Source organism: Podarcis vaucheri (assembly GCF_965113315.1).
Source record: "Podarcis vaucheri genome assembly, chromosome: 10".
Classification (NCBI taxonomy): domain Eukaryota; kingdom Metazoa; phylum Chordata; class Lepidosauria; order Squamata; family Lacertidae; genus Podarcis; species Podarcis vaucheri.
The window spans coordinates 3,056,232-3,082,576 of NC_138748.1; the positions used below are offsets into that span (position 1 = coordinate 3,056,232).

General features: G+C 47.3%; 1 protein-coding gene across 1 annotated transcript in view; it reads right to left on the reverse strand.

Moving 5' to 3' along the window:
- The window catches only part of CCDC3 (coiled-coil domain containing 3), a 73,870-nt gene that overhangs the window by 41,049 nt on the left and 6,476 nt on the right, over positions 1-26,345 (reverse strand). The window contains exon 3 of the mRNA XM_082240162.1: positions 14,294-14,468. Within this exon, the coding sequence (XP_082096288.1) occupies positions 14,294-14,468 (175 nt within the window). The remainder of the gene's footprint in view (positions 1-14,293; positions 14,469-26,345) is intronic.

Here is a 26,345-nt window from a genome sequence, read left to right on the forward strand (position 1 = left end):
CGCCCTAGTGCAGGCTTCCTCAACCTCAGCCCTCCAGATGTTTTGAGACTACAATTCCCATCATCCCTGACCACTGGTCCTGCTAGCTAGGGATGATGGGAGTTGCAGGCCAAAAACAACTGGAGGGCCGATGTTGAGGAAGCTTGCCCTAGTGGCACATAGGGTGTTTGGTTGCCTGAGGTGAAAGACGAGGTGGCACCCCTGTTGCAGATATAAATATTGCACAGTTTGAAGCAACTGGAAGTGTAAGAACTGACTCCTTTTGGAATAAATCATCATCTAAACACATAACAATATTATTCAAACTTTTACTGGCAGAACTCTTTAAAATAAAGCAGAATACAGCAAATGAAAGGTCTCTCTCTCTCTCTCTCCACGGAGCTGGTGAAAGGTGTAGCCAAAGAGTCTCAAGGGCTGGATACAGAAGACTGGCAAGTGGTTTTGGCCCCCAGATTTGAGGTTCCCTGCTTTTGCTTGCCAGCTTCCCTGGTTTATCTGGTTGGCTACTGTTGGAGAAAGTGTTGGGCTGGAAGAACTTTTGGTCTCTCTTTAAATTTGGGGTGATAAGTAATGTTTAGAAACTAAAGTATGAACGTCCTGCAACAACACATCACTCCCTTGTCATCTGCAGCTTAGCTACCCCAACTATTGTGCTTGTGAAAAGGAAGCCTGCTCTGTGTGACTGAGATATGCAAGCCCTGGTGGCATCGCTAAAGCCTTCTGGGAAGATCAGACACAGCAGATCCTTGGGTGACATAGTGCGCATTTGGCAGGATGTGTTTAAACTGCAGCTCTGTATAATTACCAGCAGCCTTAAGCAAAGAAGCAGAGTGTCTCTCCCCCCCCCCCCCCGCTTATGAAAGAGTTCCCAGTTAACCCTTTGGAGGCCTAACATTTGTACAATGTTATCTCTTTGGCTGTTGGGTCTGCAAATTGCACACATTCCAGAAGTGAAGCATTCTTTAGTGTGCTGTGCCTGCAGGCTAACTTCTAAGGAGGCTGCAGATTTTTTGCTTAGCCACATTCGAGAAATGGGTAGCAGTGATCTTAGTGCCTTTCACTTAAGAAACGCTTTTTAAAAATCCAAATTGCATTTACTTTAGCTTCTCACAAACCTGTTTGAGATCTCTGAGAGTGACAAGAGGCATATAAGTAAGAGGTGGTCTGGCTGACTGTGATCTGACTGCCTTACATTTTGAAGTCCAGGGTATAGGAAGCACATCCCAACACTGAATAAACAGCTACTATATTTGCACAATATCATTATCCATATATTTATATTTCAGGAATAATATAGCACTGCTTGCAACCATGTTGGCTGAACCATGAGGAATGAAGGGCACAAATTGGAAATCCCAACATTCCAGTTCCTCAGTTAGCTTGTTGCTGCCACATGCCACTTGAGTCTGGTTGGCATTGCAAATGTAAGGAGTGGTGGCAAAAATGGACATGATTAATATCTAACAACCATTAATAATTAGTTTTCCTGTCTGAGGCTGTGTACACATTAGCAGCTTGCAGTGCAGTGAGTTTGTCCACCCCACCAGTACATTTCATAGAATCATAGAATCATAGAGTTGGAAGAGACCACAAGGGCCATCGAGTCCAACCCCCTGCCAAGCAGGAAACACCATCAGAGCACTCCTGACATATGGTTGTCAAGCCTCTGCTTAAAGACCTCCAAAGAAGGAGACTCCACCACACACCTTGGCAGCTTTCTTACACCAAGAGAATGGAAGTCAAGTCGCTTTCTTACACCAGAGAATGGAAGAGGATGTTTACCTGATTTGTTTCCCAGCCCTGAACTCCAATTCACTGACGCTGCCATCTGCACATGCTCAACAACTGCCTGAAATATACACACTTCAGCTGTTAAGTTGTGGGTGAACATATCAGATGACACAGCGATTCTTCAAACAGCTCTTGTTTATTCACAGGCCAGAACAGAACTGAACTGCAGGCCTCAGTCAGCCTGCTTATATAGAGCTCCACTAGAACGCAACAGTAACCATTTTCTGTAACTATCCAATCACTGAACGTCATTTTCAATCCCTTATTTGCATATGTGGACCTGAGTGAAAACTATCTACAGTATCCCCCTGCTGGCCCAGGGTGAGAACTTCAGTACATAACATCAGTTTAACCGTGGCTTCTGTTTTCCAATTGGATTGAGGGGAAATGCCTCAAGAAGCTGCAGGATGCAAGTGGGTACAGGCCAATGTCCCGTGTGCTTGGCTTCAAACACCTGCAGCAAGAGTCCACTGGAGGCAGAGCAAGTGGTAATATGGAGACAGCCTGAGTATCGTCACACACAAAGGTGCATTTGAGCTTCTGTTGTACTATTTATATAACTGTGTGGTCACAGTTCATGCCAAGGTGACAAGGTAGATAAGGAGACAGATGGATAGGTTTGAATTCCAACTTGACCATGAAACTGATTGAAATGGCATCGCGCCAATCCCTCCCCAACCTGGTCTCCTCCATATTTCATAGAATCATAGAATCATAGAATCATAGAGTTGGAAGAGACCACAAGGGCCATCGAGTCCAACCCCCTGCCAAGCAGGAAACACCATCAGAGCACTCCTGACATATGGTTGTCAAGCCTCTGCTTAAAGACCTCCAAAGTAGGAGACTCCACCACACTCCTTGGCAGCAAATTCCACTGTCGAACAGCTCTTACTGTCAGGAAGTTCTTCCGAATGTTTAGGTGGAATCTTCTTTCTTGTAGTTTGGATCCATTGCTCCGTGTCTGCTTCTCTGGAGCAGCAGAAAACAACCTTTCTCCCTCCTCTATGTGACATCCTTTTATATATTTGAACATGGCTATCATATCACCCCTTAACCTCCTCTTCTCCAGGCTAAACATGCCCAGCTCCCTTAGCCGTTCCTCATAAGGCATCGTTTCCAGGCCTTGGACCATTTTGGTTGCCCTCCTCTGGACACGTTCCAGTTTGTCAGTGTCCTTCTTGAATTGTGGTGCCCAGAACTGGACACAGTACTCCAGGTGAGGTCTGACCAGAGCAGAATACAGTGGCACTATTACTTCCCTTGATCTAGATGCTATACTCCTATTGATGCAGCCCAGAATTGCATTGGCTTTTTTAGCTGCCGCGTCACACTGTTGGCTCATGTCAAGTTTGTGGTCAACCAAGACTCCTAGATCCTTTTCACATGTACTGCTCTCAAGCCAGGTGTCCCCCATCTTGTATTTGTGCCTCTCATTTTGTTTGCCCAAGTGCAATACTTTACATTTCTCCCTGTTAAAATTCATCTTGTTTGTTTTGGCCCAGTTCTCTAATCTGTCAAGGTCGTTTTGAAGTGTGATCCTGTCCTCTGGGGTGTTAGCCACCCCTCCCAGTTTGGTGTCGTCTGCAAATTTGATCAGGATGCCCTTGAGTCCATCATCCAAGTCGTTGATAAAGATGTTGAATAAGACCGGGCCCAAGACAGAACCCTGTGGCACCCCACTAGTCACTCTTCTCCAGGATGAAGAGGAACCATTGATGAGCACCCTTTGGGTTCGGTCAGTCAGCCAGTTACAAATCCACTGAGTGGTAGCAGAGTCAAGACTGCATTTTACCAGCTTCTTTACGAGAATATCATGGGGCACCTTGTCAAATGCCCTGCTGAAATCAAGGTAGGCTACATCCACTGCGTTCCCTTCATCTACCAGGCTTGTAATTCTATCAAAAAACGAGATCAGGTTAGTCTATTTGTTTGGACTACAATTCCCATCAGCACCACAGCCAGCACAGAGCAGAGAAGGCTGGGAAAGGCTAGCCATCTCACTGAACTGCTGGGAAGATAGAGTGGTACCACTGTCTTGCAGGCCATTCTGAGCACCTCCTTGGAGGAAAAGTGGGATGCAATTCTAATTAATAATACACAAACACATGCAGGTTAGAAAGTGTGCGGAAGGCATTTGTAATTAGCATTCTGGTCAACAGAGGCTTTGCATTTGTATTACAAGGTGACGAGAGTGCTTCAAAGCCTTCTCTGAAAACAGCAACATTGTGTGGGAAGAATCAGCTCAGGCAATCCCATAAATTTTAATTATCTCCATCTGTGAATGCAGATACAGTATAAATAAATGCTGCATCCACAAAAGGGAACATCCAACTATAAAACTCAGTCTGCTTTGGAGGTTGATGCAGATTCCAAACATTCATCAGAAGGCATCCATTTTTGCTAATGTTAAGTGGATATATTTCTAAAGTTAAGCATAGCTCATGATAAGCAGGTTATTTTAATTATGGAAGAAAGGGCAAGCACACTCCAGTAACATAATACATTTACACAACCAGTTTAAAGGGATGCTGTGTCATCCTAACTTTCATGGGTTCCCTGGGAATTACATGGTGTTTGTTTGGGGTGCTTTTGGGAATTCTGTGTAAGTGATCCACAGTACCCTCAGGGAATCAAAGAGGTTCTAAGCAGAATTTGGCAATGTAAAACAGGATTTTTTTGTAGTCTTGCAACTAAAAATGTATTATGCTATTAACAATCATGTAATTACGTATCTTAGCACCAAACTAATAAACAAAACATAGGTGTACGTATCCATAAATGAAGAGGAGGAAATCCCGGTGCTGCAAGAGATCATATCTTATGTAGCCCTTGGCTCCTCTTCTGCGCCACGACATGTAATTTGCACACACAACTTGAGTTAAAGAGGAATAAAATGAAAATAGTAACCTTTAAGATCTAGAACAGAAATTATTGCAGAATAATGCACATAATCCCAGACCTTTAAATAAAAAAGAAATAGAATTAGGATATGTAGCATTTTATTTTCGGAGGAGGAGGCAATCATCTCCGTAAATCTCTTCCTCTACTGGTGTTGCCACTTCTTAAGGGTTCAGATTGATGGCGGTGGTTTTGAAAGCATAACAAGCTTTAAAATGTAATAAATGTGAGGAGCCTTTATTTGCCTTGTGGTTTCTGAGCCTTCTGGAAGACACTAACATCGTGTATTCTCCTTATTCTTTATACTCATGCCAGATTTGATTCTGGCTATCCATTTACACAAAATCTGCTACCTTGCCACTGGCTTTTCGATCGCTGTCCTTTGCCCCTTCCTTGCATTCCAAAGTTGGTTTTCAATACATCTAAGAACTTCCTCACCAAGTTATTCAGCTGTCAGTAATTATGGCTTTCACAATATAAAAGGTCCCTTGTCTACTGCATCTCCACCAATTATCAGTACCCATATGTGAGAAGACGCGTAATGAATGAGCAAACATATTTCAAGGAGAATGCGGGGCAGAACTGAAGGATCTAGCTATGAAAGAGAGCTCCTGCCTTCAGGCCCTGCTTTGGGCTTCCCATGGACATCTGCTAGGCCACTGGACCAGACAGGTCTTTGATTCCATCCAACAGGCCTCTTCTTATATGGTTAGATTCTCCAGACATTTCTGCCAAAGGTTTTAAAAACCTTTTCTGGGGTCCTATGCAGAGCTAACCCTGTTCACATGTTGAAGACATGGAATAATCATCTCATGCGGCAGGAGACTGTAGCTGCGCCCCCACTGCCATGTCCCCATATGCCACGGGCTGGTTGGATGCAGAGGAATGGGGGGAAGAAGGCTAAGAGCCCAGGCAGTGAAAGCTCTCCAAGTGCCCCTAATTCCCAGGGATGTCCCTGATTTAGAGAAGCCATCCCGGTTTCTGATTTGATCCCGGAATGTCTTACTTTTCCTTAAGATGTCCCATTTTCATTGGAGAAAGGTTGCAGGGTATGGCGTTTTCTGACCCCAGAGCCATCTGAAGGCAATCCTGTAGAGGGATTATTATTACTTTATGCTTATTTACTTTTATTATGTTTTTATATGTGTTGGAAGCTGCCCTGCATGGCTAAGACAACCCAATCAAATGGGCGGGGTATAAACAGTAAAATTATCACTATGGAATGGGATGTCCCTATTTTCATCTGAGAAATGTTGGAGGGTGTGGGAGTGGTGGTGGGAAAACAGTGAGTGGTCAGAGGGAGAAGACTGGGAAGAGGAGGTATCAGAAGCTGAAGGGGCAACAGGGCTTAGTGAGCAGGGGGAGTCTGTGGCAGAGAGAAGTCCAGAATCAGAGGCAGAAGCTGAATCAGGCAAGTGGGAGGAGGGAGGCCAAGAGAAAGAGGTGAGTCAGGCTGGTGAAGAGTCATGAGTGTATTGCAACAAGCTCTCTCTCTCTCTCCCCCCCCCCCGTCTTCCAGAGCCAGAAGAGGCGTGAAAAGGGCAGAGGAGAGGTTGAGTTGTCAGGAAGCTCCACTGCTACAGACATGGTCCCCAACTGCCACTGAACCCGGGGGGGGGGGGGGCTGGCTGGCTGGCTGGTGCTGCATATAGGCATGAGCCAAACATACACGTCCCACGTCTCCTATGTCATTCAATCATTGTTTTCCCTTTTCCCCTTTTTGAGTTTCAAACTTCTGAGCAAATTAGGAGTGTGCAAGCAACTGCAGCATCCTGGTGCTGTGGTGAATCCTGGACAGATCAGCTGCACAGACCCCCTCCCAGGCATCCTGCCCTGGGACTCCCCTTCACCCAAATGCACAAAATGGGGAGACTCTTCCGATTTCAGAAGGCATCACCAATTCAGCTCAATGCCTTTTCCCCGTCCATGTGAGAATCCAGATAGGAAGGGGCTTTGCAGGGAGTTGTTTTTGCTCCGGTGGATCCCTCCCCATCTCCCCAAATCCCCTTCCTCTCTAGGAGTCTAGTCCGGTTCATTTTAAGCCACAGAGAGAGCCAAGCTTTGGGATAATATCTCTCTGCATCTCTTTTAAAGCAGGAGCCAAAGAGGAAATGCCTGCTCCACACACAGGTGGCAATGAAGAGCAAGGCAGCAATGCAAAGAAACTTGGCAGGAACCGAAGAGGTTTGGACACAGAGCAGACCCAAATGCTGGCATAGCTCAATCAACAGGGGTAGCACAACATTTCTGTGTTATGCAACAGTATATCTGGCAATCTTTTATATCATTGCAAATGTTAACTTAGGCTGCAGTCTTAACCTAATCATACTTCCACGGGAGCAAGTCCCATTGAACTGTTAAAGAGACACGTACAGGATGGCACGCTTAGGCAATGCCAACTTACCTGATAGGAAGCCTCATTGAACTGACCGAGACTTACTTCTGAAAAATAATGCACAGGATTTTGTTGCCTGATATCTCACTGATAGGTGGGTCTATGCAGCCGCAGTGTTGAAGTCTCATTCATGCTAAAGAATGCATGGAGAGAAGCTGCTTGAAAGGGTGAATTGCATGGACAAGGTAATGATTGTGTTTAGTTAATACATAGACTATCTAACCAAAATTAAATGAAGGGGGTGTTTCTTACTGTAAAATACAAGAGAAGCATTTGGGATACTGCATCAAGTCCAAGTCATGTCAGAGGGATAATGGCAGGAGACACAGAGCTAATGCCAGCAGTTTTGCTCATACAGTACTACATCATTGCGGTGCTTTTGGCTTTCCAGGCTAGCTGTTTTTATTTCTGTGAAAACGGAGGTCTCCCTAGAACTGCCACATGAATGCACTGGCCCTTGATCTTTTGCACAGCACATATGCCAAGTTTGTTTAGTTAAGAAGACAAAAGAACATCAGTAAGCCCATTAGCATATTTATGAAATGGGCTTAGCTCTCAGCATGTCTGCTACGAACAGAGAGAAAAAGGTTTCCAGGTTTGCCTGGTGGTTTGGCCAACAGGGTATTTCCCAAGCATCTGGGAAGACCAAGCCTGGCCTCTGCTACTGAAGCAAATGCTGCACTTTAGAGATGCTGCACTCTTTCCATTCAGAACAACATCTTACAGAGCAATCCCAAGCCCAGCTGGTCAGGAGGGGGGGGTGTAGTGGAGCAGCACATCCACCCCCATATCTGCTCACATCAGTCGGGTCAAAAGTTGCCGGGGGGCGGGGAGCAGGGGACAGGCAAAACCAGCCTGATCCCCTCAAATGATGACCGCAACTCTCCTGAAGAGAACCACAACTAAATGGACAAAGAGGTCTTCAATCAGAATCAATTGCATGAGGAAGTCTATAAAAGAACAGCAGATTATGGGCAAATCCAGTTTCAAAAGCCCAGCAGCACTCTTATCTTAAAAAGAAAAAAACACAGCCCACTGTTCACACAAATAAGGGTTTGCTTGTTTTTTAAGGATTGGGCATTCATTGCTGTATAGTCTTTACAAATAATAATAAGACACTGTGTAGCTGTAGTTCTTGACAAGAGATGTGAAAGTGGAACTAGCATAAAAAACACAGGAAGTTGCTAGAGAAAGCATAAAGGTCCTCACATTTCCACACTCTCCCTCCCTGGTTGGGTCAGAATATCTCCTGACCTTTCAATCAGCATAAGCAGCTGTTTGACGACATGACATGACTGACAGTGCTAAAAACCAATGGAGCAATCCTGTATTTTTAATTGATTGCTTAGTGCCCTGGCGTGTCTTCCTTGAGACCCTTAAAGAAAGCTGCAGGGGCCAACTGGCCTTAATCTCTCTTGTGATCTCTCTGCCTCCAGGGCTGGGAGAAAGCGTGTGCTAAAATTAGCTGTGTGTTTTCATAAGCTTTGGGAAGATTTGTCCACATGTCTTTGGGCATACCATAAACCCCGACCCGTGTAACTGCTGCAGCCTCTTGAAAAGTGCTGAGAAATAGGAGCCACTTTAATTACTTCCCACTGTGGAATCTTTTATACATTTTGCAGAACTATAATTCCCAAGGCTCCCCAGGAGAAAGCCATAGGAGTTGAAGAATATTAAAGGAGTTAAACTGGCTGAAGTTTCTATGTTTTTTTAACAATTTGTTTTTATTGCTTTACTTCTTACAGGATAAAGAACATTTATACATCAAAAGAAACTTGCCACCCCATAGCTATGATACAGCACAGATTAAAGCCATGTAATACAGCAGATTCTCTAATACAATAAAATAAAAACAGCACAACATCTGGAATCAAACGAATCAAAAGATTTTATATTCTATAGAAAGATTGGTTCTGTCTTGGGCCCGGTCTTATTCAACATCTTTATCAACGACTTGGATGATGGACTCAAGGGCATCCTGATCAAATTTGCAGATGACACCAAACTGGGAGGGGTGGCTAACACCCCAGAGGACAGGATCACACTTCAAAACGACCTTGACAGATTAGAGAACTGGGCCAAAACAAACAAGATGAATTTTAACAGGGAGAAATGTAAAGTATTGCACTTGGGCAAAAAAAATGAGAGGCACAAATACAAGATGGGTGACACCTGGCTTGAGAGCAGTACATGTGAAAAGGATCTAGGAGTCTTGGTTGACCACAAACTTGACATGAGCCAACAGTGTGACGCGGCAGCTAAAAAAGCCAATGCAATTCTGGGCTGCATCAATAGGAGTATAGCATCTAGATCAAGGGAAGTAATAGTGCCACTGTATTCTGCTCTGGTCAGACCTCACCTGGAGTACTGTGTCCAGTTCTGGGCACCACAGTTCAAGAAGGACACTGACAAACTGGAACGTGTCCAGAGGAGGGCAACCAAAATGGTCAAAGGCCTGGAAACGATGCCTTATGAGGAACGGCTAAGGGAGCTGGGCATGTTAAGCCTGGAGAAGAGGAGGTTAAGCGGTGATATGATAGCCATGTTCAAATATATAAAAGGATGTCACATAGAGGAGGGAGAAAGGTTGTTTTCTGCTGCTCCAGAGAAGCGGACACGGAGCAATGGATCCAAACTACAGGAAAGAAGATTCCACCTAAACATTAGGAAGAACTTCCTGACAGTAAGAGCTGTTCGACAGTGGAATTTGCTGCCAAGGAGTGTGGTGGAGTCTCCTACTTTGGAGGTCTTTAAGCAGAGGCTTGACATCCATATGTCAGGAGTGCTCTGATGGTGTTTCCTGCTTGGCAGGGGGTTGGACTCGATGGCCCTTGTGGTCTCTTCCAACTCTATGATTCTATGATTCTATTCTATGATTCTATGAAGTTTCTAGCATAGAGATAAATGCTATTTGTTTCGTCTGGCTTCCAGGCTGCAGTGTGTGTGTGTGTGTGTGTGTGTGTGTGTGTGTGTGTGTGTAAGGAAAAAACTACAATACCCAGAAATGTGGGGAAAATGTGCTTCAAATGTGCTTTAAAGCATAGTGTGTACACAGCCTGTGATTAAGAGCCAATTTGCCCATGCCGCAAAATCACATGCTACCACTTCAGCCTGCCAGAAAGAAGTCTCATGTTTGTGTGCCCTCAAGGGTGCGGAGTCCGCAGGGACCTACAGTGGTACCTCTGGATGTGAACGGGATCCGTTCTGGAGCCCCATTCGCATCCTGAGCAGAACGCAACCTACGTCTGCTCATGCGCGGGTCGTGATTCGCCGCTTCTGGGCATGCGTGTGATGTCATTTTGAGGATCTGCACATGTACAAGTGGCGAAACCCAGAAGTAACCCATTCCATTACTTCCGGGTCGCCGCAGAACACAACCTGAAAACGCTCAACCTGAAGTGTCTTTAACCCGAGGTATGACTGTACTAGTATGGAGTAACTGCCTCTCAGTCTAAGCTGCCTCACAGAGTTGTTATGAGGATAAAATAGGGGAAAGAATCTCCTTGAAAGAAAAGTGGGACATGAATGTAATAATAGCATATCCGTCAACTGTCCCGATTTGAGCAGGACATACTGGAATTACAGAGGCCATCCTGGTTTCTGACTGGATCCCAGGATGTCCCATTTTGGCTCCCATGACAGCATGGCCCTGAAAGATGGGCATCCCAGTTTTCCTCTGCAGCATGTTGGAGGGGATGGAGACCAGCCCGGCCAGGTAGCCAGTTGCTATGTCCAGGACAGAAATATTAGCATCAATCAAATACAGGCTCCCCAGCACTGCAGCCCAATGAAACTGTCCAGAAAAAACAAAAACCCTGCAACATGTTATTTTGATGCATGCTTTAATTGAATCTTATGGACTCTTAGATCCCCTTTTACCCTGTCAGCTGCATACGAGATGATGGATTAATTTTGCCCTCTAACTTGAATGCTCAAAAAGAGTACAACTGCTAACACTTAAGGTGTTTACTAGGCAGTGACGGATGACTACCATCTATGCCTCAGGAGAATAACAGTGTCCCTAACATATCTAGCCAACAAGCTGCCAACCAGCAAACTCATTCCAAAAAGAGGTTTTTGTTATATTGACTTATTTTAAAATACTTGCCACCTACCCTTCATTGTTACAGGCAATCTCAGAACAAACTACCAAAACACAAAAAAAGGAAAGTGCTCATTTGCGATGATTCCTCCCGGAGGCATAAATTTGTGGAACCACAGAAGCAGCTTTTTCCTTAGCCTTTTCCATGGTGTGATGGTGCTGTTAGGAAGAGGATAGTCTTGTGGTGTTTGCGCTTGCTCCTGCTGCTTTCTTTTCACAGGCAACATGAATATTCATACTGTATAGTAAGGAAATGCTTACTATAAGGGAAACTCAAATGTTTAACAAAACCTTTGTTTAACAAAACATTTGCTGCTATACTCCATGGAAGGAGTCTTGCTTTTTTAAAAAAAATCATGTTTTTAAAATTAAAGAATATACACATACCTCCCCCCCCCTTGCAGTCTGACAAGGGACAGCCCAGAAGTCAGCTATATCTTCCTACATAGCAATGAGCCCTGGGAGCTGTAGTCCAAACCATCTGGAGGAAGTCAGGTTGACTATATTCCAATACTGAACTGGGCTTTCTGAATGTCATGGCTTATGTATCAAAAACAGCAGCACCATGCGCAAAAAGGAGGTATCAGCCAGCCTGAGGGGAACCCCAAAGTTTGCAGTACTGCAAAAAGATGTTTAGGTTTCTCACCCTAAGGTGGGGAAGGGGTACCAAAAGCATCCACCATGAGGGCTGACCATGCTCAGCTGCTGACTGACAGTTTATAGGTTGCAGAAAACAAGGGGCAGGTGGAATGGACTATCCAGGAAGAAGGTTTGGCTGGCTGAGTGGCTGAAACATAAAAAGAAACACTCCACACTGCAGCATTTTGTTGCAGGTCCCGTGTGAGTGTGTGTGTTACAATTGTAAGTAATTCTTACAATAGCCTTGCAAAGTACAATTATTCCTAATACTGCAGATGGAATGCTTTGGCTGAAAAAATTATTGCCTCTCTGATGAAGTTGCTTTGTGGATGACAGGTGTTTTGGGCTGGGAACCATACATTGGAAGCCCATTTCTCCTCTGCTGAAAAAGGAATCCTTGGAACTGTAGTTTACCCCCCACAGAGCTACAGTTCCCAGCACCCTTAAATTACTGTTCTCAGTGTGCTACCAACCCTACCCTGGAATCTGCCCCTGGGAAATATGGTGTAGGTACTTCTTATGGTAAGTCATACACTGAATCCACTTTTTAAATGTCTGCGCAAAAATATTCTTGAGTGCAGGACATAACACGTTTAGAAATGAGCACTAAAATCTATCCAATGTTTTCATTATTCGAGGAAAATATTTGCAAAAGGAAGAAAGGAGCATGACCAGTGTGCTTCAAGAACTACAAATATGTGCCTCAAAGCCACTATTTAAGTATCAATTCAAGCAGCCGTTTCCCTGCTCTATAATCTGCTCACAGCTGCAAGAGGTCAGGGAGCAAGACAGCTGCAATTCAGCTTGTAACACTTTTGTTCCTCAGTTTCCAAGGCTGCCATTGGGAGTTTTGACATGTGTCCTTCCATTAGGAGAGTTAGTGTGCCTGATTCATTTCTAGGACAGAGCCATAGCACCTTATGGTACGATTCCCCCAGGAGAGCTTTGGGGGACAGCAGATGACAAATAATGAGCAGACCTGGATTTATTAATTCTGGATTCATTCTAAATTGGGAAGGCGAACGATGTTCTCTTCTTCCTCTCCACACACTTTGTATAAATGTTTAGACTGCAAGGAACCTGACATATCTTTTTTGCTGCTGTACTACATAAAGTGCCTACATAAAGTACTACATAAATAAGCAGACCACAACAGTTTTTTCACTGAGATTCCAAGCATTTCTCCCTATTTCTCCGAACCCTTGGTTTCCCTGATTTAGGGGGAGAGGGGAGTATATTGAAATCAGATGGCATAAACATTCCCACAACTGGTATCTGTTCCAAAAACATGTTGATGAAAAAACACGTCAGATGCCTGCAAGCCTCAAGGTTGTAGCATGCGGTAGCAGCCACAGTAAGGGGGAGATGATAAAAGGGAAGACGGACCCTTTGCCATTCACTGTGGCCCTATCTGCACAACACACGTTAAAGCAGAATTAGTCCCCATATTCTTTTCTCATCATTGTTGTTTTGTTTTTTTACACTGTGTTTTTACTGTTTAAAAGGAAGGCTTGACAATGAGGCAATGTATATTGAAATCTCACAAACCAGAGAAGTGGCTACATGCGCTTTCTTGCTGCTGAGCATGGTTCTACATAACTCCTTGCCCCTTCCCAGCAAAAACAGAAACTTCATAAATTGTGTTTTTATTTTATTTTATTTTTATCTTGTGAACCACCCTGAGATTTACAGACGAAGGGCACTATACAAAGTTAATAAATACAACAATAACAACAACAAATGTAACAAACAAAATAAATGATGCAGAATTAGTGATCAAAGTAAGGCAGCCTTGAATGAAATCCAAAAGCTCCACCTCTTCCCAAGTCATGTCCCCCCAAGCATTCTGAAAGTAGGAGCTAAGGCCGCTGTAACAATAGGATGATGTAGTGGTTAGACTGAGGCGCTACCCAGAGGCGGAGCTAGCTGCTCTGGAACCTGGAGCAGCACACATGCTGTGCACCCGGGGGTGGGGCGAGCATCCCGGGGGTGGGGGGATGTCAACCCCCCTCCCCGGGATGACAGCCTGGGAGGGCCACACCTGCCGCATCCCCCTTCCTCCGCCAGTGGTGCCACCTGCACTCTATGTTTCAACCAGTATCATACCATGTGGCTTCCCGCAAAGACTCCTGGGAACTGCAGTTTGTTAAGGCTGCTGAGGGGTGTTAGGAGAAGACCCCATTCCCCTCACAGAGCTACAATTGTAGCTCTGTGAGGGGAGGGGTGTCTCAGCACCTTTAACAAACTACACTTCCCATGATGCTTTGGGGAAAGCCATGATTGTTTGAAGTGGTATGACACTGCCTAAAATGCATGGTGTACGTGGGGCCAGTGTTCAAGCTCCCTGTCATAAGATAGTGTGGAATTTGACTAATAAGATGTTCCTCTCAAACACAGGACTAAAAGCAAAGCCAGCTCAACTGTTCATAGTCACCCCCTGGGAGAACAAAACACCAAAAGTGCCTTACCCTGCTGTCCTCTTGCATCTCCCAGTCACCAGAGAAGGCCATGGAATGCTGTCCTTGAGTGCAGTTGGAAAACTGGAAAAGGCTTGAAAACATCCGTCTGTTTTCTTGGGTATCTGGAAATATTGCATCCTGGAAATTTACTCCATGTGGAAGGAGGTTATAATTCTCATCCATTCTGAAAAAGAAAACCAGGGATAAACATTAAGTAACTTGCAGCACAAGTCATCCATCTCTATATAGTGTAATGAGATTGACTTTCAGCAAGGCACACACTGCCCTGGTTGACACATCATGATAAGCCATTATGACTGAAACCATGGTTTATTGCGCATGTGTATCTCCCGCCCCTGTCCTGTGCCGGGTCTGGACAGCTCAAATGTCCATGGTCTGCTGTGTCACCCAACCCAAATTGTATTCTTCCTGATTTATTTCTGTTTTGCACCCGGTGGTTTGCTTGGAACTAACACAACATGGTCCAGGTTCAGGTGAGAAGTGGGAGAACCCACACAACTATGGTTCAGTAGGACATGCCCCCCCTTTCCTATCTTGCACTTAAATACCATTTCTGTACCAGGTAAAGTAATTTTTAGCCCCCCTGATCCCCCGACCTGTCCCATGTTTTGCCTGACTTGTCCTTTATTTTGCCCGACCAAAGGTGGCAACCCTAGTTCATATGGAATGGGGAGAGGCAGTCCTTGAGGTATTGTGGTCCTGAGCTGTTGAAGGCTTTATAGGTAATTAAAGATGGCATCAGGTTGGTTTCCCTTAGCTGCAATAGTACTTCCTAGACTGGCATCGGTAGTCACATGGGAAGGACGGTGCTAATAGAGGGGTGTTTGCTCACAATTCCTGTTTAGCAAGGCAATGAAGGGCTGGTCCATTGGGGGGGGGGCACAAGGAAAACAGCTTGCATATTGCCCATTTTGCTCCACTGACACATTCTGAGAAACCCGCTGGAAGGTTCTGTGCCATTTGAACTCTTTTCCAACAGGTGAGAATATGAATGCTAGTTGTGTTTCCATTTCCTAGAAGGGCCTGGTGTTGGTAGATCAGAGTGAGTGATATGAAGAATAATCACATGGGGGGAGAGAGGCATATGGGCCCATTGGGAAGAGGAAAAGGGGCCTGACCCATATTTGTGGCTTTAACAACAGCTTGGAATGCTTATTTTCAGTTTTGGGAATAATAATAATAATAATAATAAATTTTATTTATATCCCGCCCTCCCCAGCCGAAGCCGGGCTCAGGGCGGCTAACAACAATAAAACAGTACAAAGGTACAACATAAACAACATTCTAAAATCATTCATTATAAAAATTAATTAATTCAAGCCACTAGCAACCATTGGGCCAGAGCTCTGCGAAGATTGCCGAGGGAGGGAGTCAGGCTGTGCCCTGGCCAAAGGCCTGGTGGAACAGCTCTGTCTTGCAGGCCCTGCGGAAGGATGTCAAGTCCCGCAGGGCCCTGGTCTCTTGTGACAGAGTGTTCCACCAGATCGGAGCCACAGCCGAAAAAGCCCTGGCTCTAGTTGAGGCCAGCCTAACTTCTCTGTGGCCTGGGACCTTCAAGATGTTTTTATTTGAAGACCGTAGGTTTCTCTGTGGGGCATACCAGGAGAGGCGGTCCCGTAGGTACGAGGGTCCTAGGCCATATAGGGCTTTAAAGGTTAAAACCAGCACCTTAAACCTGATCCTGTACTCCACCGGGAGCCAGTGCAGCTGGTATAGCACCGGGTGAATGTGATCTCGCAGCGAAGACCTCGTAAGGAGTCTCGCTGCAGCATTCTGCACCCGCTGGAGTTTCTGGGTCAGTCTCAAGGGCAGCCCCACGTAGAGCGAGTTACAATAATCCAGTCTGGAGGTGACCGTCGCGTGGATCACAGTGGCTAGGTCAGGGCGAGAGAGGTAAGGAGCCAACTGCTTAGCTTGGCGGAGATGGAAAAATGCCGCCTTTGTTATAGCTGCAATCTGCGCCTCCATGGAAAGGGAGGTGTCGAAGATTACACCCAAACTCTTAACGGACGGTGCTGGCACTAATTGCGCCCCCGCAAGAGATGGGAGTTGCCCCCCCAATCCCATATCGCCCCGTCCCAGCCACAGGACCTCTGTCTTCGAAGGATTTAGCTTCAACCGGCTCCCACGTAACCATCCAGCCACAGCTTCCAAACATCTGGTCAGTGTGTCTGGGGCCGAGTCAGGATGGCCATCCATCAACAGATAGAGTTGGGTGTCATCGGCATACTGATGACAACCCAGCCCAAAACTCCGAACAAGCTGGGCGAGGGGGCGCATAAAGATGTTGAAAAGCATCGGGGAGAGTATCGCGCCCTGAGGTACTCCACACACCAAGGAGTGGCGCGATGACAATTCCCCCCCAAGCGCCACCCTCTGTCCCCGACCGGAGAGAAACGAGCGCAGCCATTGAAGGACTGTGCCCTGGATCCCCACGTCGGTAAGGCGGTGGTCCAAAAGTTCGTGATCGACCATGTCGAAAGCTGCTGATAGATCTAAAAGAATCAGCAGCCCTGACCCGCCTCGATCCAGCTGTCTACGAAGGTCATCTGTTAGGGCGACCAGAGCCGTCTCGGTCCCATGACCAGCGCGGAAGCCAGACTGGAATGGATCCAGAGCCAATGTTTCATCCAGAAACCCACCAAGCTGTTCAGCAACCGCTCTCTCAATCACCTTACCCAGGAACGGAAGATTCGAAACCGGGCGGTAATTGGATAGATCTAAAGGATCTAATGATGTTTTCTTTAAGAGCGGGCGCACCACTGCCTCCTTCAGTTCCCCTGGGAATGTCCCCGTGCCAAGGGACAAATTGATGATATTCCCCAGGAGGACCCGCACCTCGTCTGGACACGCTCTAATCAGCCAAGACGGGCACGGGTCGAGAGGACAAGTGGTGGGCTTTCCAGCTCGGAGGAGTCTGTCCACATCGGCTGGGGATATCTGGTCGAAGTGGTCCAATACTGGACCCGAGGACAGTCGAGGGGCCTCCAGTTCCTTTATTGTATCCAAATTGGCAGGGAGGTCATGGCGGAGCGACAAGACCTTCTCCGCAAAAAAGCTCGCAAATGCCTCACAGCCGTGTGTCAATTTGTTATTTAAATTTGGCTGTCCCTCAAGGGACGTTAAAGACCTGATTATGCTAAATAATTGCGCTGGGCGAGAGCTAGCGGATGCAATGGAGGCCGAGAAGTATGACTTCTTAGCAGCCTTCACCGCCATCTCGTAGGTTTTCATAAAAGCCCTATAAGATGTTCTTGAGGCTCCGTCACGGGCACCCCGCCATACTCGCTCTAGCCGTCTGAGGTCCCGCTTCATTTTCCGAAGCTCCTCGGTAAACCAGGGAGCCCGGTTTCTGCGGGGTCGCAGAGGGCGCTTAGGTGCGATCTCATCGATGGCTGCCTGGAGCTGGGCATTCCAGCCCTCAACAAGCTCAGTCAATGAGTCGCCAGGGGGAGCAAGGTCCCGCAAGGCTTGGCGGAATCTCTCGGGGTCCATCAGCCTCTGCGGGCGAGCCCAAATTGGCTCGCCACCTAAGCAGGGTGGGGGTGGAAAGTCAATCCTGGCTTTCAGAGCGTAGTGATCAGACCATGGCACCTTCGTCGGAGGAGACATGATCACATCTATACCGACGCCAAAGATCAAATCCAGCGTGTGGCCTGCTTGATGTGTGGGGCCCGAAACAAACTGGGAGAGCCCTAGTGTCGCCATGGAAGACACCAGGTCCAGAGCCTGTGAGGAGGGAGTGGCATCGGCATGGATGTTGAAGTCCCCCAATACCAATAGGTTAGGGAACTCCAAGGCCCAGCCGGCCACCGCCTCCAGCAGGCCTGACAGGGTGGCTGCTGGTGCGCTAGGTGGCCGGTACACCAGCCAGACAGCCAAGCTCTCCTCGGAGCCCCACACTAGGCCAACACATTCAATGCCGGGGATCGATGGCGATGGTAGAGCCCTGAAAGGACAATCTTCCCGGATTAATAATGCCACCCCTCCCCCCCGGCCCACAGTCCGCGACTGGTGGAGGACAGAGAAACCCGGGGGCGCCATCTCTCGTAAGGTAACTGTTGCCCCTTCGCGCACCCAGGTCTCCGTCACACAAGCCAGGTCGACCCCCTGCGAGATAAAGAAATCTCGCAGGGTGGCGGTTTTATTGCCTATAGACCTGGCATTGCACAGCACCAGTGACGGAGGTGAGTAATCCTTGCTCACCCTACCCTCGTCCCTCGGGATGGGGCGCAGATTGGAAAGGGTACGAGCGTATCCATATCTCGATCCCCTTCGCCTGTAACATCTGCCCCCACCGCCATACCTCCCTCGCCCCTCCACGGTAGCAATCCCAGGCCTCATAGTGGCCTCCATTGATGGCAATTAATATTATTCTTTCGCAGCCTAGAACAATAAAACCTTAAAACAGTAAAAACAAAAAACAAAAACAACCCAGAAAACAATACAACAATACAAACAAAAACTGCTAGAATTACAAATTCATCAAAATCTAACAAATTCCCCAGCCCACCCAAACATCCATCCCACCCCATATATAGAATCGAAAAGGAAAGGAAATATTAAAAAACAAAAACAAAACAAAACATGTTAAAAAGGGCTCTGCACTCCTCCGGGTCCTCCTGGGCAGTAGCAGCATCAATGGCAACAACCATCCTTGTGAGGCCCCACCCTGGGCCAGATAGTAAGTGGCAGGAGCAGTCCTTGTGAGGCCTGTCAGGCCCTCCCTAGGCCAGGTGGTAAGTGGCAAGAAGGAGCAGGGCCCTCAGGCACTCACGCAGGAGAGTCTTCCTGGGCAGCAGAGCAGTCCTTGTGAGGCCCCAGGCCCCGCCCCAAGCCAGATGGTAAGTGGCAAGAGCAGGGCCCTCAGGCACTCACGCAGGAGAGTCTTCCTGGGCAGCAGAGCAGTCCTTGTGAGGCCCCAGGCCCCGCCCCAAGCCAGATGGTAAGTGGCAAGAGCAGGGCCCTCAGGCACTCACGCAGGAGAGTCTTCCTGGGCAGCAGAGCAGTCCTTGTGAGGCCCCAGGCCCCGCCCCAAGCCAGATGGTAAGCGGCAAGAGCAGGGCTCTCAGGCACTCACCACAGGGGAGTCTTCCTGGGCAGCAGAGCAGTCCTTGTGAGGCCCCAGGCCCCGCCCCAAGCCAGATGGTAAGTGGCAAGAGCAGGGCCCTCAGGCACTCACGCAGGAGAGTCTTCCTGGGCAGCAGAGCAGTCCTTGTGAGGCCCCAGGCCCCGCCCCAAGCCAGATGGTAAGCGGCAAGAGCAGGGCCCTCAGGCACTCACCACAGGGGAGTCTTCCTGGGCAGCAGAGCAGTCCTTGTGAGGCCCCAGGCCCCGCCCCAAGCCAGATGGTAAGTGGCAAGAGCAGGGCCCTCAGGCACTCACCACAGGGGAGTCTTCCTGGGCAGCAGAGCAGTCCTTGTGAGTCCCCAGGCCCCGCCCCAAGCCAGATGGTAAGTGGCAAGAGCAGGGCCCTCAGGCACTCATGCAGGAGAGTCTTCCTGGGCAGCAGAGCAGTCCTTGTGAGGCCCCAGGCCCCGCCCCAAGCCAGATGGTAAGTGGCAAGAGCAGGGCCCTCAGGCACTCACCACAGGGTGTCCCCTGTTAATATCTGCACGTAAAAACTACTCCCATCTTTGTCTCAACATTTATTCCCTCTTGCCATTATATTTCTGTTTTCAGCCCTTGAAAATGGCAAATAACATAGCAGATCCCACCTCTCTGGCTACCAATTGTGGCGAATCCCACCTTCATATATTCTAATTATAGCCACTTTGGGTTATCTGGTGGTTTTTGTGTGAAGGTAAAACTAGATACTTGAAGATTCAAAGAAGTTGGACAAATTAGAAAGATTTATTTTAGAGAACAAAGTTGGTAAAACAAAGGACGTGTCAAGAGATAATGTGTTTTCAGGAAAACAGTTAACTTATTAATAATTATTATTATTATAATTACCGTGGCTCCATGGTGTAACGGTTAGCACTCTGGACTCTGAATCCAGAGATGTGAGTTCAAATCTCAGTGGAACGTAACTTTTCATCAACTGTGTGGATGACAGTTGGTTACAGTGTAGTGCTATTGCAGATTTGATTCCATATGGGACACTTGCATATTCTTGCATTGAAGGGGGTTGGACTAGATGATCACCAGGGTCCCTTCCAACTCTACAGTTCTATGATTCTATACTAAACTCTAGTGGGTGTTTCAGGCTTCTAAACAAGGTAGTAAATACTCAGCTTCTTTTCAACTTCAGCTGCTTATTTTCAGTTAATACCCTTCAGTTCGATGTTACAGGTTTCCAGCCTAGATGGTCAATGCTCAGCTTCTCTCCCATTATTTCACTTCAGCTCCTTCACTTAGTGGTTGTGAAGGTGTTTCAGCTTAACACTTTGTCTCCTAAAGAAGGGGGGACTTTCCGTCAGTTTCCCAACCTTCCCTCACTCCCACTCCTGAGGTACTTCCATCCCAGGGGATCCAGGGGATCCCACACCCCTCTTAACTGGTCTGGGAGCTTCTCTGTCTAGAGGATCCCTCCCCTCCTGACTGACAGGAGACCCAAGGAGACTTTATCCTCACAGACTCTACTTCTCCTTGTTCAAACTCAGCCTGCCCGTTACTCCTGTCTGAATACTCTCCCGAGATACTACACTCGGTCTTTGTATCTAAGCTCAGAGACCTTTTCTCTAGCTGTGGATATTCTGCTCCTCAGAGTGGATGTTACACACACGGACCAGAACCAACTCTCCAATTCTCCCTCCAGTTCTTTCCCTCAGGGGCATTAGACTCCTTGAAGGTTGTGTTTACTTCACAACCCATCCATCGGCAACCAGACTTGGCACGGCTGTTTGTGGTGGAAACTGATGACTCGGATGTTGCGGTAGGGGCCAACTCACTGCAGGCCAATCCCCAGTCTTTGGTGCTCTTTCCCTGTGGGTACTACTCCTGAAAATGTCAACCGGCAGAGCGGAATTATGACATTTGGGACAAGGAAGTATTGGCTATCCAAGTAGCATTTGAGTCGTGGCATCATTTGTTGGAGCGGGCCCGTTATCCAGTTCGGATGGACAATCGGAACCCAGGACAACTCCTGTCAGCCAAGAAGCTGAATCAGCGCCAGATCTAATGGTCCCAGTTCTTCTCCCACTTTGATTTCAAGGTTACCTATATTCCCGGCAGCCTGAACCAGTGGGCTGATGCCCTTTCTTGGAAGCCAGAGTATGAGAGGTCTGACGATGCGTCACGTACACCCATGATATTGCCTCCTGCCAGTTTTGCTACGGCCCAGATTCCTAGGGACTTTTTGTGGGAGCTGCGGGAGCAGCAACAGTGGGACGCCTATGTGCAGCACTGGTGGCAAGAATTGGCTGACCAGGCTAGACACTCTCCTCACCACTGGGTGGTGCACCAGGACTTGCTGCAGTTGGGGGGCCATTATTATGTGCTTCCTGGTCCACAGCAGGGAACTGTTCTGCGGTTATGCTATGACCGTCTACCGGCAAGGCATTTCAGACACTTCAAAACTCTTCATTTGGTGGCCAGGGACTTTTGGTGGCCTTGTTTTTGGGAAGAGGTGGAGCAATATGTGGCTTCCTGCCCAGTCTGTCATTGGGCTAAAGACATCCCTGGCAAGCCGGCAGGACACCTTCTACCTCTACCAATGCCTGAATGGCCCTGGCAGACTGTGTCACTGGACTTTGTCATGGACCTGCCTTCATCCCAAGGGGCGACTACCATTTTGGTAGTGGTGGATACCTTGACCAAGATAGCACATTTTCTCCCTTGCACTGGCCTCCCCTCAGCCCAAACAAGTGCAGACCTCTTCTTGAGAGAGGTGTTCTGCCTGCATGGTGGTATCTGATAGGGGACCGCAATTTACTGCTCACTTTTGGCAGGCCCTTTGACAGGTTTGAGGGTGCAGCTCCATCTCTCCTCTGCCTACCACCCCCAATTGGATGGGCAAACAGAATGTGCAATCCTGGAACAGTACCTGTGGTGCTTTGTCAGTTTCCATCAGAACAACTGACTCTCACTCCTGGCGGCTGCTGAATTCTCTTATAACAGTGCTCTCCACACTTTGACATGCCTCTCCCCATTCTTTGCCAACTATGGGTTTCCCCGCTTCTTTTCCCTGCTGTCATCTCCTTCCATGCTTCCGGCAGCAGAACAGTTTTTGCAGGAGCTGCGGACCATCCATTGGGTTCTCCGCAAGCAGCTCCAATGGGCAAAGGAGGATTACAAGCATTTTGCTGACTGACATCAGCAAGCCCCTGGCAGTGGGGGACTTGGTCTGGCTCTCCACCCGGCACCTGCCGGTCCAGAACCCTTCACGGAAACTGGGACCCCAATTCCTCAGTCTCTTGGAGTGTGTGTTTCTTTCTGGCTGATTAGCTGTTTTCCCTGTGTAAAGGTCAGAGGGGGCAGGGTTTCTGTTGAGGCAGGGGATTAGCTGTGGGAGGAGCTTATCAGAGTTTGCAGGGCAGCGGCGCGCGCCTAGCGGCGCGCGCAGTTAAATCCATCTTTTAGATTTAGGGGAGCTAGTCTCAAACGTTTGTTGGGGGAGATCTAGGTTTTTTTTGTGGGGGGGGAGTTATTTGTCCTGTCTTCAAGCTTTTTATGATGCAGGACCTCTGTAGCCAACCCCAACGACACGATCTCAAGATGGAAGGGGAGGGAACAGCTGCAGTCGCCTGCGATTCCTGCGCAATGTTTGCCATCTTGCCAAAGGTTGCAGGCAGCTTTACCTGCAGCAATTGCATGTTGATTGCCCTCTTAAAAGACAAAGTCCTGCAACTGGAGGAACGTGTAGCTACGCTCCAAAGAATTAGAGAGCTGGAGCTCTTCTTGGAAGCAACAGAGCACACCGTCTCCACCAAGGAGGAGACAGGGGACTCCCCTGAGAAGGAGGATAGTTCACCAACACAGGAGCCAGATATATGGAGAAACGTCACTCAAAGAAGTAGGAGGCCCAGGGTTCACTCTGATTGCTTAGAAATACACAATCGCTTTGAGGTCCTCTCCCCTAGCATGGAAGACGAAGTGCAGACTCCATTTGAGGATCTCTCCCTCATTACAGTCGATCAGGTATATGAAGACGAGCAGCAAAGTCAGTCCTCAGGGAATGTGCAGGCGACCTTGGAACGGACAGCTCACGGAAGAACCCCGACCAAACCTAAGAGGAGGCGTGTAGTGGTGATAGGGGATTCCCTACTGAGGGGAACAGAAGCAGTGATCTGTGGGCCTGACAAGATGTCTCGGGAAGTGTGCTGTCTCCCCGGGGCTATGATCCAAGATGTAACTGAACGACTGCAAGGAATCATAAAACCCACTGACAAATACCCCTTCCTCTTGGTTCATGTGGGAACCAATGACACTGCAAGCAATAGCCTCCAGAAGATCAAAAGAGACTACGAGGCTCTCGGCAGGAAATTGAAGCAACTAAATGCACAAATTGTCATCTCATCTGTCCTCCCAGTTGAACGACGTGGCCCAGGGAGAGAGGGGGAAATAGTGGAAGTGAACAGCTGGCTTCGCAAATGGTGTAAACAGGAACGGTTTGGATTCTTAGATCACGGACTGCAGTTTCTTGAAGATGGACTTCTGGCAAGTGATGGGCTGCACCTCACAACGGTTGGGAGAAATGTTTTTGCCAAAAATCTCAGAAACCTCATCAGGAGGGCTTTAAACTGACTAATGTGGGGGAGGGAGACAGTGCTCCTGAAGGTAGGAGTCTATCAATTAATGAAGATGATCATCCAAATGTCATAGACCAAATGGAGCAAACAGCACGCGGACCTAGTGGTGGGAGGAAAAAATCCTTAAATAAGAGACACGGGGGAATGATTAATGGACTTCAATGTCTGTACACTAATGCGCAAAGCATGGGAAATAAACAAGATGAGCTTGAGCTCTTGGTACAGCAAACTAAATATGACATAATAGGCATCACTGAAACCTGGTGGGATAAGTCCCACGATTGGAATGTAATAATGGGGGGATACAATCTATTTCAGAGAAACAGACCAGACAAGAAAGGAGGAGGAGTGGCGTTATATGTCAGGGATGTGTATACCTGTGAAGAGATCCAAGATTTAGATCCTCAAAGCCAAAGTGAGAGCATTTGGGTCAAAATTAAGGGAGAGAAGAATAACAGAGACCTCATTGTGGGAGTTTACTATAGATCCCCAAGCCAAACGGAGGACATAGATGATGCCTTCCTGGAACAGATGGCCAAGCATGCAAAAGGAAGGGAGATAGTAGTAATGGGGGACTTCAATTACCCAGATATTTGTTGGACGTCAAACTCAGCCAAGAGCATAAGGTCAAACAGATTCCTCACTGGCCTTGCAGACAACTTCATTGTCCAGAAAGTGGGAGAAGCAACAAGAGGAACAGCCATTTTAGATCTGGTCCTAACCAATGTTGATGACCTGGTTAGTGGGGTAGAAGTGGAAGGATCATTAGGCGCGAGTGATCATGCTCTTCTGAAGTTTACTATACAGCGGAAAGGAGCAGCCAAGCATACTAGGACTCAATTTCTTGACTTTAAGAAAGCCGACTTCATAAAACTTAGGGAAGTGCTGGGTGAGATCCCATGGACAACAATACTAAAAGGAAAGGGAGTTCATGATGGCTGGGAGTTTGTTAAGAGGGAGATACTAAAAGCACAACGTCAGGCAATACCAATGAGACGGAAACATGGAAGGTGCCTAAAGAAGCCAGGGTGGCTATCTAAAGAACTTTTAACTGAATTAAGATTAAAAAAGGATGTGTACAAAAAATGGAAAAGGGGGGAAACCACCAAAGAGGAATTCAAACAAATAGCCAGCACGTGTAGACACAAGGTCAGAAAAGCTAAAGCACAGAATGAACTCAGGCTTGCTAGAGAGGTTAAAAGCGACAAAAAAGGCTTTTATGGGTATGTTCGTAGCAAAAGGAAGAACAAAGAAACAGTGGGGTCACTCAGAGGAGAAGATGGTGAAATGCAAACAGGGGACACAGAAAGGGCTGAACTCCTCAATGCCTTCTTTGCCTCAGTCTTCTCCGATAAAGAAAACAATGCCCGACCTGAAGAATTTGGAGCAAATGATTCAGCAAAGGAAACACAGCCCAGAATAACTAAGGAGATAGTACAAGAATATTTGGCTAGTTTAGATGTATTCAAGTCTCCAGGGCCAGATGAACTGCATCCAAGAGTATTAAAAGAACTGGCAGATGTGATCTCAGAACCACTGGCAGTCATCTTTGAGAATTCCTGGAGAACAGGCGAAGTCCCGGCAGACTGGAGGAGGGCAAATGTTGTCCCTATTTTCAAAAAGGGGAAAAGAGAGGACCCAAATAATTACCGCCTAGTCAGTCTGACATCAATAGCAGGGAAGATTCTGGAGCAGATCATTAAGCAAACAGTCTGTGAGCACCTAGAAAGGAATGCTGTGATCACCAATAGTCAGCATGGATTTCTGAAAAATAAGTCATGTCAGACTAACCTGATCTCATTTTTTGACAGAATTACAAGCCTGGTAGATGAAGGGAACGCAGTGGATGTAGCCTACCTTGATTTCAGCAAGGCATTTGACAAGGTGCCCCATGATATTCTTGTAAAGAAGCTGGTAAAATGCGGTCTTGACTATGCTACCACTCAGTGGATTTGTAACTGGCTGACTGACCGAACCCAAAGGGTGCTCATCAATGGTTCCTCTTCATCCTGGAGAAGAGTGACTAGTGGGGTGCCACAGGGTTCTGTCTTGGGCCCGGTCTTATTCAACATCTTTATCAACGACTTGGATGATGGACTCAAGGGCATCCTGATCAAATTTGCAGATGACACCAAACTGGGAGGGGTGGCTAACACCCCAGAGGACAGGATCACACTTCAAAACGACCTTGACAGATTAGAGAACTGGGCAAAAATAAACAAGATGAATTTTAATAGGGAGAAATGTAAAGTATTGCACTTGGGCAAAAAAAATGAGAGGCACAAATACAAGATGGGTGACACCTGGCTTGAGAGCAGTACATGTGAAAAGGATCTAGGAGTCTTGGT